This window comes from Cricetulus griseus, chromosome 7 (genome assembly GCF_003668045.3).
Source record: "Cricetulus griseus strain 17A/GY chromosome 7, alternate assembly CriGri-PICRH-1.0, whole genome shotgun sequence".
NCBI classification, from domain to species: Eukaryota; Metazoa; Chordata; class Mammalia; order Rodentia; family Cricetidae; genus Cricetulus; species Cricetulus griseus.
Genome location: NC_048600.1, coordinates 73,242,950 through 73,257,183, shown reverse-complemented (window position 1 = coordinate 73,257,183; position 14,234 = coordinate 73,242,950). Strand labels below are relative to the sequence as shown.

General features: G+C 51.9%; 1 protein-coding gene across 5 annotated transcripts; it reads left to right on the top strand.

The window, feature by feature from the left end:
* Nucleotides 1-645: 645 nt before the first annotated feature.
* Nucleotides 646-8,893, top strand: Guk1 (guanylate kinase 1). 5 transcript variants are annotated; one of them, XM_027427357.2, is made up of 9 exons: nt 689-797; nt 1,674-1,757; nt 5,805-5,918; nt 6,217-6,258; nt 6,641-6,737; nt 7,383-7,521; nt 7,603-7,696; nt 8,224-8,309; nt 8,563-8,893. In XM_027427357.2, exons 3-9 carry the CDS (start codon nt 5,807-5,809, stop codon nt 8,596-8,598), a joined length of 606 nt encoding a protein of 201 aa, XP_027283158.1. In that variant the 5' UTR covers nt 689-797; nt 1,674-1,757; nt 5,805-5,806; the 3' UTR covers nt 8,599-8,893. The 5 variants fall into 5 exon arrangements, with proteins under 5 accessions (XP_027283154.1, XP_027283158.1, XP_027283156.1 ...); XM_027427353.2 differs by lacking the exon at nt 1,674-1,757 and having other exon boundaries at nt 646-797; XM_027427355.2 differs by lacking the exon at nt 1,674-1,757 and having other exon boundaries at nt 724-853.
* The last annotated feature ends 5,341 nt before the right edge of the window (nt 8,894-14,234 follow it).

Here is a 14,234-nt window from a genome sequence, read left to right as displayed (position 1 = left end):
GGGCAGGGGTAAGAAGAACAGGGTGCCGGCAGGTACTTGTGATGCTGAGGCAGCATGAGGCCAGCATGCCCTTTGTATGCTAATAGGCACCACAGTTAGCTATTTGTCCTCAGTTTCTTTAGGACCTGAGATCTGGAAGAAAGGGGAGTGGCAAAAGTCATGCTGCTTGGGATAAGACAGCTTAGCCACATGATTCGCTGATGTTTCAATTTATGTGCGTTGACTGTTTTGCCTGTATGTATGCCTGTGTAAGGGTTAGGGTCCCCTAGAACTGGAATTATAGACAGTTGTGAATCGCCATTTGGGTGCTGGGAATTGAACTTAGGTCCTTTGGAAGAGGTGTCAGTGCTCTTAACCGCTGAGCCATCTCTCCAGCCTCTGGACGCTGATTTTTAAAGCTCTCCTCTCCGGGTCTTCTCTGTGGGGAGGCGGGGTCTGAACCTAGAAAAAAAAAGGAGAGTGTGGAATGCGGCGGGGCCTGTCCGCACAATACGCCTGCGCAGCAGTGCGGCGCTTTCCCCCCCCTTCCGCAGGCCCTAGCAGACTGACACGCGGCTGTGACCAGCAGGGGGCGATATTGAGTGGGCGGGGCCGGGTGACGTAATGTTAGTGTACAGAGATGGGAAGTGACCGGCGCTGCCGATTTTGCGCACTCCGTGTGTGCAGCAGTGCCGCGCTTCGGTGTGGCCTAGTGGGCCGGCGCGCCGCTGTGACGTAGTCCTGCGGGCGGTCTCTGATGCTGTGGCGCCCGCTGGTCGGGCTGGCAGTGGCCGCCCTGGGTCGCGTGCCTGCGGACGGTGAGTGCGCTGAGCTGCTGACGGCTGGCTGCCCCAGGAGAGGGACTTGTGGCAGCGTGAGTCCCTTGCGCGTCGCCTCCAGTGATCCCTGTTCTTATGGAGACGCCTGGTGAACGTGTTTTCCGGGTCCCCAGAACGACAGGGATAGTCACGTGGAGTCCCAGTCGCCCGCAAACCTGCGCACTCTGAGCCTACCTGGGGCTTTTCCTCGGCGCCCTGCCCACCGGGCATCGTGGGTAGGCTCAAGCACCTGGCTCAAGTGGTGCAGGCCCTCCTGACGCCTGGGTGTGAATATTGGGGTTCGGCCTGTCCCGGGTTGGGGTTTCTGAAGCCGCCTATGGGCTTAATATTCCCATCATCATTTTATCCAACGTGGAAGTGGGCGGGAATGGTCTCGAGTGAGAAGGTTCCTTCAGGTGGTGCCTGGATGAGCAGGTGACATTAGCTACGTGGTACCTGAGGAGAGGAGAAAGCAAATAAATGATTGGTCAGCCTTGTTTAGGGTACAAGGAGAGAAGGAAGAAGGAGAGGAGGTGTGCCTCTGTGGGTGCTCCTCCAGTTCACCTTCCAGGAGTCATAGGTTAGTTATGGGAGCTAACACTAAGGCGGCTTCCTGTTTTGGCACTAAGGAGCAGGCTTTCCTGCTATTCTAGCTCCTGTCTACCCACTTTACCCCTGCCTTTACATATTAGGCTTTTACATCCTAATAGATGTTGCATCAGCCACTGCTGCAGTTTGCCTGGCCTTCCTCGGTCCAGCACTGGATCTTTGTCTAGGGGGGAGACCAGTAGTTTTCTGGAGTAGTAAATTTGAGGCAGTATATTTCTGTTCAGCCACACTTAAACTTTGTCTTCTGTCTTGACACATAATATCCAGGAAACATGTTGAGGTAATTTGAAGAAGAGGCAGAAGGAGGTGTGGGAGGAGAGAACCCAACAAAGAAGGAAAGGTAGAATGAAGGTGAGCTCTTGGAAGACAGCTGTAGGAGGAAGACTTCTTGCAGCATCCCTGACTCTTCTGGTTGGGCCTCAGTCTTCCCAATCCCACCCTGTCCCCATTCTCCCTGGTCCTGAATGTTCTGGTCCTCAGTTTCCTGCAGTAGACTTCAGTCTCCCATGCCCTCTCTCCTATCCTCCCTGTCTCTGCATGTGTTGGTTCCCAGTTTCCCCAGCCCTGCCCTACCCATCCCCTCCCTACATGTACTGAGCCTTAGTACATGCCCTACCTACCCCCATTCTCCCTGGTCCTGCTGGGTGGGCCTCATCCACCCTCAGTCTTCCCTGACCCTGTTCCCTTAGTTTCCCTTCTACACAATCGAGTAGATGACAAACCCTGCAACGTCCTAGGTCTTTGCATTTTACTCTCTTGGGGGTTCTGAACCCTTTCTTTCTTTTATGTTCGCTCTGCCTCATGATTATGGCATCCAGTACCCTGTTCAAGATTCAGCTTGTTCTTTTTTTCTCCTTGATAGGAGATGGGTAGTACCAGAAGGTGCAGCAGCCTGTTCATGGTTGGCTGCTACTCCTCCACCCTTACTTCTTTGGGAGGCCATGGTACGTCCATCTAGCTCAGGTAGAGGAATCACAATGAAAATGCTTTGGCTGCTCTTGGAAGAGGCTCCTAAATTCTGGGGCTGGAATGTGTCACTCATATATGCCTAGTGCTGTTTGTGTTTTTTGTTGACAGGAGAGATTTGTGCAGATTTCTAGTCCTAGGGGCCCTAAGGTAAGGACAAGAAGAAGCCGTGTAGGAAGTTGTGTCTGGGGAATGTCTCAGCAGAGGATGCTCCCTCCCCAGTGTTCCTGTGGAACTCACTTGCATCATGGCTTGTCTTACAGTTAGGGCTTGGGGCTCTTTGTCAGACAGTTGATGTTTGGGACTAGAAGAGCTAAAGAGATTGGGGTCCAAAGTTTCTTCAGTGGTCTCCCCAAAGGAAGTAGCCTCTGAGCAGCACACGTCTGTAAATGCTAGCTCAAAGACTAGATCTGTAGTTTCTGACAACAGCTGTAGCCCTGTGGAGATGGAGTAAATGCCTGGTCACCTGGATGCTGACTAGGGCCCTTCCATACTGACCCTGCTAGGCCACCACTGGGCTTGCTATCTGCCATTGTACCACACAGCTAGCTAGCCAAGGTCATCTGGTGTGGTTTGTATAGATCCAAGGAAGTGTAGTGTCATAGAGGGTCACCAAGGGCTATCAAAGATACATGAGCTGCATGTGCCAGGTGACACCTACTGGCCGTCTTCAGAACCAAGGTGCTAACAGGGTGGAAATGCTTTCCTGCGTCTGAACCATAAGAGATTATGGTTCAGCCCCAGGAGGAAGAAGTTGCACAGTATGACTCCTGAAAGTTGGGGCAGAGCTGGGTAGGATTCAGCTGTTGAATGTGTCTGCATGTGCATGCCAGTGTCCATCCTCCCCCTGTCTGGTCATGGCCTACAACGTATAGGGTTAGGGTTAAGTGAGGGCTCCCACAAGTCCAGAAATGTGAGACTGGAATTTGAGTGATAGTAGTTCATCATTACCTATAGTTTGAAGCAGGATATAGAGTGAGGCATAGGTACAGATTGCTCCATTGTCTGATGAGATGGCAGAGCATGTGTTTGACCCATGCTTGTCCCTCATGCATGTCCTCTTATTGGCTCTCTGAGCTGAGATCCTTTTCTCAGAAGCAAGCTTGTTTGCTTGATTGCTGGTCCTCCCTCCCTTCTTTTTTTTTTTTTGTTTGAGGCAGTGTTTCTCTTTGTAACAGTTTAGGCTGTCCTGGAACTTACTTTGTAGACCAGGCTGGTCACAAACCCACAGAAATCCACCTGTCTCTGCCTCAATAGTGCTGGGATTAAAGGCTTGTGTGCCACCACTGTCTGGCTCTCAGAAGCTTTCTTACCTCATACACTTTGGAACATCTCTCTTAGCTTTGGTTCTCCTCTATTGTCATGGCACTTGTCTTTCTTTAAGTCTCAGATCCTATGTTCTCAGTCTCTGGAATACACCTGTGCAGTGAGCCTACGAAGCCCCATGGTGAGCACTGTCTTGAGCTCCTTTTACGCTCAAGGGCACCAAGAGCTCCATTTGGAATGTGCAGATGTATAACCCATGTTGGCAGCTGCAGATCACAACCTGTGGCCATCAGGGAATTTGGAGCCAGTGCAGCACCTTGAGGACCTTATTCTGACTGCCTGAAACAGCAAGCAGACCGGAAGGCAGCTTTGTAGGAGCTGCATTGTGTGGTTTGTCGTGCACACTCTAAGGCCAGGCCGTGGAGGAAGCAGCAGGGCTCAGTGACGGGGAAGAGGATACCTATGAAAAGGTGGTGATGAGTTGTGGGTCAGGGGAAGCCGGGAGCCCAGACAGAAAACAGTGTACACACTGTATTGGTGTCAGTGTGATTGGGCTCATACACATTTGGCAGAGAGCCAGAAGGGAGCAGCGTTTTATTGAGAGGCAGCACTGGTGATACAGAGTGAGTTTCCCTAGGTCCCTCTTACTATGTATTTTTGATAGATGGTCCTATGTACTTTCAAAGATGTGTGCGTGCGCATGCGTGCGTACATGTGTGTGTTTGTGTTTTCAATATGCATGTGTGATATGCATGTGCTTGTGCTCCTGTGGGTGATAAATACCAGCAACAGTGTAAGATTTGTAAGATTACCTTGTGGCCTACATCGAGGATTAAGAACACAAGACTTCTATAAGCTGATGCCCTTTCTGTAGCCTATGCCTTTTGGACCAGAAACTGTGTGGTGCCTCACCCTTACAGGCCAAAGGTGCTTGGTTGGGTTGGCAGGCAGCCTCTCTGTCTCCCAAATCCTTCCCTAGTCTCCGCTGCCTCAGCTGCAGAAGAGAGCAGCAGCTCAGGACTCTCAGCCCTGTGGTGGCTCTTCCTCATCTGTCAGTGACGCAGATGCTGTCCGGGTTATTTGGACAGGTGTAGGTCTTAGGAGCAGGACAAGTAACTTCCTTTTCCTTCTTGCACAGTGGAAGAACAGGGCTGATCTCTTTGCAGCCAGTGCAGGCAGGGTGCCCCAGGGATTTATTGTTCAGAAGGGCGGGGTATGGGCTTGGTAGAGATTAGTCCCCTGTCCCTCAGTGTAGAGCAGCGTTGACTCTTCCCAGGCTAACCACGGAGGCTGCAACACATCAAGTAAGGTGGGTGCCATCCTGAGGAGGCAGGAAGGCCTTCATGGATAGAGTCCTGGCTGTGTAAATGAGGGCCAGCTCAGAAGCCAGGCAGTGGGAGGAATAGGGCTGAGGGTGAGGTGGGGCTGGTTGCTTGCGCATGAGCTTGGGAGCAGGTGAGATAAGATGGTCCTAGGGTGATGCCAACAGAGATTAAGGGAAGGAGGCTCAGGTCCCAGACTGGACTGTGATGGATGAGGTCTCTGATTTGCTTTCATACCTACCACAGCAGCTCCTCTCAGCAGCAAGCAGCCCCTACCTGCCTCAGATGTTGGTCCCTGAGCTGCATTCACTTTCCCCTTGGGAGGCTAGAGAGCACTATTCCAATTCTCTTCCGCAGCTTGTCCTTCTCAGACACGTCAGAAATAAGGTGGCACATCTAGTGGGAAGTTTCCCAAACAGGTTCGAATTGAGCAGATTTGAGGATGCCATGTTTATAGGGACAGGGGCAGGGAATTTCTGTTTTCAGACTTGGAACTCCCAGTGGGCAGTGCCATTTATGGGCACCAAAGCCCAGGCTTCAGTGTGAGGTCAGATTCTGGAGTGTAGCCTATATGGGGTGGGACCAGTGACTACTGCATTGTCTGTTTCTGGGTCACTTGGCCTGTGGACATCCTGTTGGGTGTGGGTGAGGCTGGATGTTGGAATCCTTTGGCCTTCCTGCCTGTGTTTACCATCTTGGCAATTGACTGCTGTTGTGAGGAGGGTTCACATTATATGGGGATGCTGCTCTTGGGAGTCCCTCATGCCACTGCCTCCTATAGCGCAATGCCAGGGTACCACTGAGGGCAAAACCTCTTATGTCTGTGATGCCCTTCCTCTCACAGGCATGGCAGGTCCTAGGCCAGTAGTGCTGAGTGGGCCATCAGGTGCAGGGAAGAGCACCCTGCTCAAGAAGTTGCTCCAGGAACATGGCAGCATCTTTGGCTTCAGCGTGTCCCGTGAGTGTCCCAGGACCCTGAAGGGCAAGGAGCTCAGAGGCTATCCCAGCACTGGACTACTCCTAGAGTTCCAAACATATATACCCAGCCTAGGAGATGCTCTCCTCACTCTCCTCAACCCCATTACCCTCTCCCTTCCCAGGGCCTCCATCTAGAGTAAGCATCTTGGCCCCAGTGACCTCTTGAGATCTATCTATTCTGTCTGGGCTTTCCACTGGCTGTGAGCAGGCCTGCAAGGGAAGACCCTGGGCAGGGTTGTCCACCCATACCTTCAGTGTGTGATAGGTCTTTTTCCTAGATACTACACGGAATCCACGACCTGGTGAGGAAAATGGCAAAGGTGAGCTGGCCTGCTAATCCACAGGTCTCATGGATGAGCTGGTGTGTGGGGGTGGGGTGGGGTGGGGGGGTTACTATATGCCTTGGCTGTAACAGCTCAGTCCCCAGCAGGAGAGTGTCTCTTGCCTTTGGGCTGGTGACTTGATTAGAGTCTGTGTATCTTCAGAGTGAGGGCTGGACCTTCTGCCTGCCTGGTGTATGGCAGGGTGTCCCACTTTCCTGTGGAACCTGGCCATTTCCAGCCCCTCAGTGAGGACAGTGGGGACAGTGGTGTCTGTTCCAACCTGCATCTGTTATAGCAGTCCTGTGTAGGATGGAGAGAGGGGCCAGGCCAGGCAGGTCTGGGTTTTGGGTATCCTCTGAAAAGCCCTCTTCCTCTCCAGATTACTACTTTGTGACCAGGGAGATGATGCAGCGTGATATTGCAGCTGGGGACTTCATTGAGCATGCTGAGTTCTCTGGGAACCTGTATGGGACAAGGTGGGCTGAGTTTGGTGTGGGCCCAGGATTAAGGATCAGGATAACCCCAGAAGTGTGGCAGAAGGAAGCTCTCCTGCCTGTCCCCTTTGTAATATGATATCCTCCCCGTCTCCTGCCTAGGCTGGGATGGCTTGCTTTCCCCCCAGTCTCTGAGTTTAGCTAATAGGCTCCAGGGAGCAGGCAGGTCTAGTCATGCCCCAGGCTCATCTTCCTCAAGCCATCCTGTGTGGCAGGAGCCATATGAGATACCTCACATAGGTGAGGTAGGCAGTGACAGGCAGCTCCGACCTGACCAAAAGCCCAAACATTTTTGGTCTTTGGCTGCAGGACAGGTACAAAGGACTATGCTGTCAGAAGGCCTAAAAGGGCCAAAGGTGTGCTTAGATGTTCTGAGAAATACAGAGGGTGCTGGGTTCAGGGGACCTCTGCCCTACCCAGCCAGGCCCAGGATGGACCTTGGGGAGGAAGGGGCTGAGTTTCTCTGAAGCTTTTGGAAGCCTTAAGAGGCTACCGGGGTTCAAGGTTTAGCAGTTAGTGCATGTATTCCTGAGGATGGCCAGCAGGCAAGAACTCATGAGGACTTAAGGGCCAGGGTCTTCCCTTGGGTCCCATTGAACATCTGCTCACTGCCCTTCCTGCTCCCAGCAAGGCGGCTGTTCGGGCTGTGCAGGCCATGAACCGCATCTGCGTGCTAGACGTTGACCTACAGGGTGTGCGCAACATCAAGAAGACTGATCTGCGTCCCATATACATCTCTGTGCAGCCTCCCTCACTGGATGTGCTGGTGGGTAACTGGTGTGGGGAGACCCTCAGGGCAGGCCCTGAGACCTGGAGAATACTGACCCAACAAAGGCCTGCATTTTAGGAGCAACGCTTGCGGCTGCGCAACACTGAGACTGAAGAGAGTTTGGCAAAGCGACTGGCAGCTGCACAGGCTGACATGGAGAGCAGTGAGTGCGGTCAGACCATTTATACCTTCCGAGCATGTGGCCAGCCCATCATTCATCAGGAGACAGGGAGGACCAAGGGCAAAGATAGAGGAGTTCCAGACCTCTCTGTCTGCAGAGCATTGAGGGACCAGCCACATTTTTCTTACTGACTTGACAGTTATAGTCATCTTATATGCAGCTGTGCTGTTGCTTCTGAGCTTGGGTCTGAGCTTGGCCTACATTCAGACATTGTCAGTGAGACCTTTTGCTGTTGTTTCCTTGTGTGTGTATGGCAGCCTGTCACATGCAGTGCCAGTTCTAAATGGAGGCCTGGGGAGGGGACAGTGGTCCATATTCTAGTACTCAGAATGCGATGGGAGCAAGCCCAGCTGAGATTCTCTAGAGGAAGGGAAGGAAGAGCTTCCTCCAGCCCTGGCCATCCTACTACAGTGGCAGGCAAGAGTAGCCATAGCCAGGTAGCAGGTTGTTGGAGTGGTGTAAGCCCAGAAGGGGCCAAATTTCATGTGTTCCTGACTCTTGTCTTGTCCCATTCACAGGCAAGGAGCCTGGCTTGTTTGACCTGGTGATCATCAATGACAACTTGGATAAAGCCTATGCAACATTGAAGCAGGCACTTTCTGAGGTGGGCTTCTCCCCACCTGCCCTCTCTTGGGGCAGTCCCCTGCACAAGCCATCCCGTGAGTCCAGCAAACCCTGCTGAGGCCAGGGCTCACACCCTTACTACACTATAAGAAGCTGAGGCTCTGACAATTGCCAGACTGATCAAGTACAGGCCCAAAGTCCAAGAGTCCCTGGGGGCCAAGGGAGGCTATGAGACCCAGCCCTCCCTGCTTCCCTGTCTCTTCTGACTTTCTGTTTTCCTTCTTCCTTGGCAGGAAATCAAGAAGGCTCAGGGAACCGGCCATGCCTGAGGGCCTGCTTCATTCCAGAATGATGCTGGTGCCCCAAATCTGCCTGGGTTATGAGGTGGGGTGATCTTTGCCAAGGCACCAAGGACTTGTCATAGGCTTCCACTGTGGAGTAGGAGGAGCTGCCCCTTGTCTGGCCACATGGTGGCTCTTCATCCTGTGCTGGCTTGCCGAAACTGAAGGATTCTGAAATGTACCCACATTTATTCTCCCTGGGCTGTCCCTGCCCCTGTCTCTGCCTTCCTGCTGGAGCAGGACTGACATCCTAATAAAGTAACTATTGTTTTAGAGTGTCAGACCCCTGTCTGCCCACCCTTATCTGGTCAGCCCGTATGAAGGCTGCCAAGGTGGTTCTGCATAGGTAGGTGTCCAATGGCCCCTGCTGCTGCCCGTATCCTGGGTCCACCAGTCATCAGAATGCTGGCTATGGTTGATCATGATCACTTCTTTCTCTAGGAACCAGTCAGCTGGGATAGCCAGCATGGATTGGAATGGGGCTCAGCCCTGGAGAACCTAGTACTGCTGCCTCTTTGAGCTGTTTCTGAGCCATTTGGGGACCCAGAATGGCAGGCACCACTGTCCAGGAAGGAAAGTGCCCAGCCACAGAGGAAGAGCATGAATACTGGGGCCATACTGCTGGCCCATGGACCTGTGGGTACTGTGTGCTCTTGTCCTTGTGTATAGCCAGCCAAGCCCCAAGAAAGGGCCAGTGAACCCTGTCCAGCAAGTAGAGGGGCAGAGCCTGGGGCCTTTGTAGAGGTTCCAGATTCTGAGCTTGAGCTTGTAGCGGGGTGCAGCATTCCTGAGAGAGAAGTCTGTAAATTGAGGGCTGCTGTCCCCTCCCCTCCTGCCCAAGATGAGATATTCTGAGTGTCTGGTCCTGCTGTCCTCCCCTCTTCCTCTGGGCTCTCAGCCCAGGCTGCCTGGCTCCGCCCAAGAGAGCAATCCCTGCAGTGAGGGCAGTGGTTGTTGCCAGCTACCCCCACGGTGGTCAGCCACAGCTCTCCCTTGTGCATCTCCAGGTGAGGCCGCTCCTGGGACAGGACTTGGGCAGATTAGGTGGATATGGGTGTGAAAAGGGCAGGCAGGTACTGAGGCAGAAGAAGCCAGAGAGACCGGGGAACCCTGGGCTGCCTCCAAAAGTGCAGATGTTCCTCAAGAAGAGTGAGCCAGAACTTTCTGGACCTCAAATGGAGGCTGGGGAGGAGAGGGCCAGGACCTGCTTGGGCCCCCAGCGGGCCTGTCTAGCTCCTCACTGCTCCACCCCCAGGGACAATCATGGATTCAGACCCTGGGGGGAACAATGGAGCCCTTGAGGGCTTCTCCTCCACCCCCCATTGTGCTTGGTGGTGAAAGGTGGCCCTAGCCCTAGCCCGGCAGTATGCCCTTAGTGAGGACCAGCATCCAGCCGGCAGGTGGAAGGGCTCAGACAGAGGCTTGCATTTCCAGCCTGGAGAAGGTAGGGAGGGCATTGCTGGGGCTGCAGATTGGCATGGCCTTGTCTGGTTTATACCCTGATGGTTAATGTGAAGTTTCCCAGGCTCCTGTATCCTCTCTGGCCTCTCAGGCTCTGGGGGGTGTCACAGGCAGTTCTACCCTGGAAGACTCACTGGAACTCTGGCCAGACCTTGTCTCACTGTATTAAGGGACCCTTGGGGTATCCATCAGCTTCTTGGCTCTTCTTGGGTAACTATACCTGTGGTGGGGGGAGACGGGAACTAACTGGTGAGCCCAGGATATACTCAGTACCTCCCTCAGCAGCTGAGACCCCTCAGGGTGTTGTAAGATGGGCCGGTCCACCCCAGCCAGTTGCAGTGTGTCCAGGGGATCAGTATGGGCACCAGGCCCAGTCTCCTCACAAACTTATTCGTTATTCACTTGCCTGCTGCCAAGCAGACCCTCTCAGCAGCTGAACCTGCACAACTGCTCTTGAGTTTGTATGGCCCAGTACCTGGCACAGAAGCCTTGATGCCACAGAAGTTTGTTCTAAGTGTTTTCCCACCTGCCTGCTATGTCCAGGGACTGCAGAGAGGGACATTTGAGGATGGGTAGCCAAAAGAGGAGGTACCAAGTTCAATGATGGGGTGGGGGTGGGGTCCTTCCCAGGAGGGCCTGCTGCCTATTGGCTGGAGATGCTGTTGGATGGAGAAGCCTCCATGGACCCAGCTGGGGAATAAGTTCTAGAGGTGGGCAGTTCTAGGGAACCTGGCTCAGCTGTGGGAGGGGCTGGTGGATGTGGCTGGAGGACTGAGGAGGGACAAGGATCAGGGTGAGTGTGGACTGTTTTTAATATACAAATTTTATTTAAATTAGAAACAATCTTATTTTACATAACAATTCCAGTTCCCTCTGCCTCCCATCCTCTCATGTCCCCCATCAATCCCCCCATCCAGTCCCCAGGGTGTGTGAGGCCTTCCGTGAGGGATCATCAAAGTTTGCCTAGGCCCTGCCCCTTGTATCTAGGCTAAGAGAGTATCCCTCCATAGGGAATGGGCTCCCAAAGTCGGTTTGTGCCCTAGTGATAAATACTGGTTCCACTGTGAGTGTGGACTTTCTACAAGGAATTGGGCATAGATGTATTCCCTGGGCAATTCCAAATGAAGCCATGCATCTCCGTTTCTGGAATGCAGTTTAGCTGAGGGCAGCTTTTAACCTGTAGGAGTTATCCAGACTCAAGAGTTGTGACTCTTTCATACCAGGCCCAGGCTGGTCCATCTATTTTCCTGGTTCTTACAGCCAGATATCATCCAGGTAGTTCTGCCTGCTTGAGCACCCAGGAGGGTGGCTCTGGTATGAGTGATGAAAGGTGGCAGGTGAGGCCCCACAGGTCCTACGGGGAGGAGGTTGGATACCCAGGGCTTAAGACTTGGTATTCCAAGTCCTAATGCTTGTTGGCCACAGTAACTGTCACTGCACCCCTCACTTGGATTTCTTGATAGACCTATACCTGGAGAGGCTTTCCAAAAGAGGAAAGTGCTGAATGAGTTATGTATTGTGTGGGGGGCACCCCAAGCTGAAGCACACCACCACGACCAGCACAGGGTCTAATTATAGACCAAAATGTAGGAGGTGCTTTGGACAGGAGTTCCTGGGAATGGCGCCTTACCTCTGTAGTAGAACCCTGTATCTTCAACATGTTCAAAGACACAACAGGATGGATAACAGTACAGAAAAGTTCCCAGAGGACCTCATACCCCAGGCCCCATTTGCATGAAACATCACCCTAATAAACTGTAGTGCTGCCTCTGCTAGCCAAAGGCCACAGTCCAGGTAATTCCTACATTCGCTTGGCCTGTCATGACACTGGGGCACCTCTTGGAAGATAGTCTCCTTTTCTTGGCTGTTTTGTAGGGTGCCTGTCTCAGAAATTGACCTGTGTTTTCTCTTGCTTTAATGGGGTTATGGGTTTCAGGAAGAATACTGCAAAGGGTGATGAGCCATCTTTATAGATGGTATCAACAGGCGTTACGGCCATGGTGCCCTGAGTCACAGGGCTCAGGTGTCACTACAAAGGTGCAAGTCCCTTTTTCATGCTGTCCTCTGATATGATGTTGCTATCCATATGCAACTACTGGAGAGGTGTGTGTGTTTCCTATTCCTGTGTAGACTGTTTCTGAGAGTGGCTGGTTGGCAGCTCCTCTGCACGAGACAGGGGTTGTTTCCTTAGCCTGGTTATTGTGTTGGACACATGGATCCAACATGAAGTTGCTGTCATCTAGGGTATCTATAACCAAAGCTGTAGCCTGTAGTCTTACTTAGTCTACTGGTAAAATTGTTGCAGTTTCAGTGTGACTAATCCACATATCAATGTCCATGAGTGTGTTAGCGTGTTCTTCCTCTTTGAGCTTGTTCCATGCTCTTGTTTCCCCTACCTAGCCATCTGATCAGTCACTTCCCCCAGAGAGTCCCAGTTCCTCAGTGGATGAGAAGTTTGAAACCAGAGCCTGGGACCTAGATAAGATTCTCTGTTTATTTTGTGACTGGGGTTTGAGAAAGGGTTTCAGTGTAGTCCAGGCTGGCATCAAACTTGCCATGTAGCAGAGGGTGACCCTGAAACCCTGATCTTCCTACATCTACCACCCAAGTACTAGAATTATAGACAGCTGAACATACCCATCTCAGAAAACGCTCTTACTCAGGCATTTCTGCAGTCAGAACCCTTCAGAGGATACAACCAGAGCACATATGTGCACTACAGGTTTCCATGGTGTGTCTGTAAGTATTTTCTTTACCAAGCTAAACACAAATGCATCCTGGAGTCCCCAGTACATGGTGGTGTCAGAAAATTAGCCCTTATAGTGATTGGAAAGCGTATGATGGGCAGGCTAGAGTAATGAGTGTGCACAGGTGAAAAGCTGTCTGTCTATCTCTGAGTGTGTGTGTGCTTATAAAACTTGTATGACCAGTGACTGTGTTTGCAGTCAGAGAAAGGCAGCAGGTATGGGTACACAGCAGAGAGTGTAGCAGGAGCCAACTGAGGAATGGACAGGGTACTTAGTGAAGTGGCTAGGTGAGATCCTGGTGTGCCCTAGTCAGAAGTCACTGGAGGAGTTGAGCATGGTACATGCTTAAAAATCCCAGTGCTGGGCAAGTAAAGTGTGGAGGATGAAGAGTTCAAGGTCATCTGAACTCTTATAGATCAGTATATAAAGAGTCTAAAGTCTGCTTGTGCCATATGAAACCTTGCTTTTAAAAAAAAAGCCATTGAGAGCTGGGTGGTGGTGGTACATGCCTTTAATCCCAGCACTTGGGAGGCTGAAGCAGGCAGATCTCTGTGAGATCCAGGCCAGCCTGGTCTATAGAGCTACACAGAGAAACCCTGTCTCCAAAAAACAAAACAAACAAACAAACAAAGTCATTGAAAGGCAGCAGGGGTAATCTGGTCGGTGTGCCTTCTAAAGTGCCCTAGTGGGCATGGGGCCAGGTTTATAGAGAAGAATGAAGCAGCTGGGATTAGAAGGCCAGTGACCAACTGGTGCAAATGGCAAGTATGGGTGGTTCAGGGTTTGCTGATGGACCCAAGATGTGCAGGAGATAGCAATTCAGGTAAAGTAATCCAAGGGTAGAGAAGTCACTTAAGAGGACAGATTGACATATGAGAGGTGCCTGCTGGTGTTCCAGTGCCAGGACTAGGCAGGAAAGAGTTACAGGCTAGAGGTTCAAGTTTGGAAGTCTCCCTGTATATGGCCTGAGCCCAGGGTTCTTTTTTTTTTTTTTTCCAGGGCAGCGCTACAACCATAGCACTTCTTAGTGCCATGCTCTAGAGTGAATAGCTGTGACTGTGCATGCATGCATTGAGTGACAGGGCCTTCCAAAGCAACGTCCCATTGTCTGTCCAGGACCAAAGCCAGCCCAGGGCTAAGCTTCAATGTCTCTGTTGTTGCCTGTACACATCTTACAACGACAGGAGTAGGTATACCAGAGAAATGGCAAACTGCCAAACAAGGCTGTAACAGAGATCCAGTTGTTAAATACTACACACAACTAGCCAGGTCTACCCAGGAACTCCTGGTTCCAGATCCTGCTGGTAAGCCTTAGGCTCCTATGATTGAGGTCTCAAGAGGAGGCTAAGACTGAAGCTGAGATAAGAGAGTTGAATCCACTCCTGAGAGGACACCAGGTAGCCCTACTGTATGAGG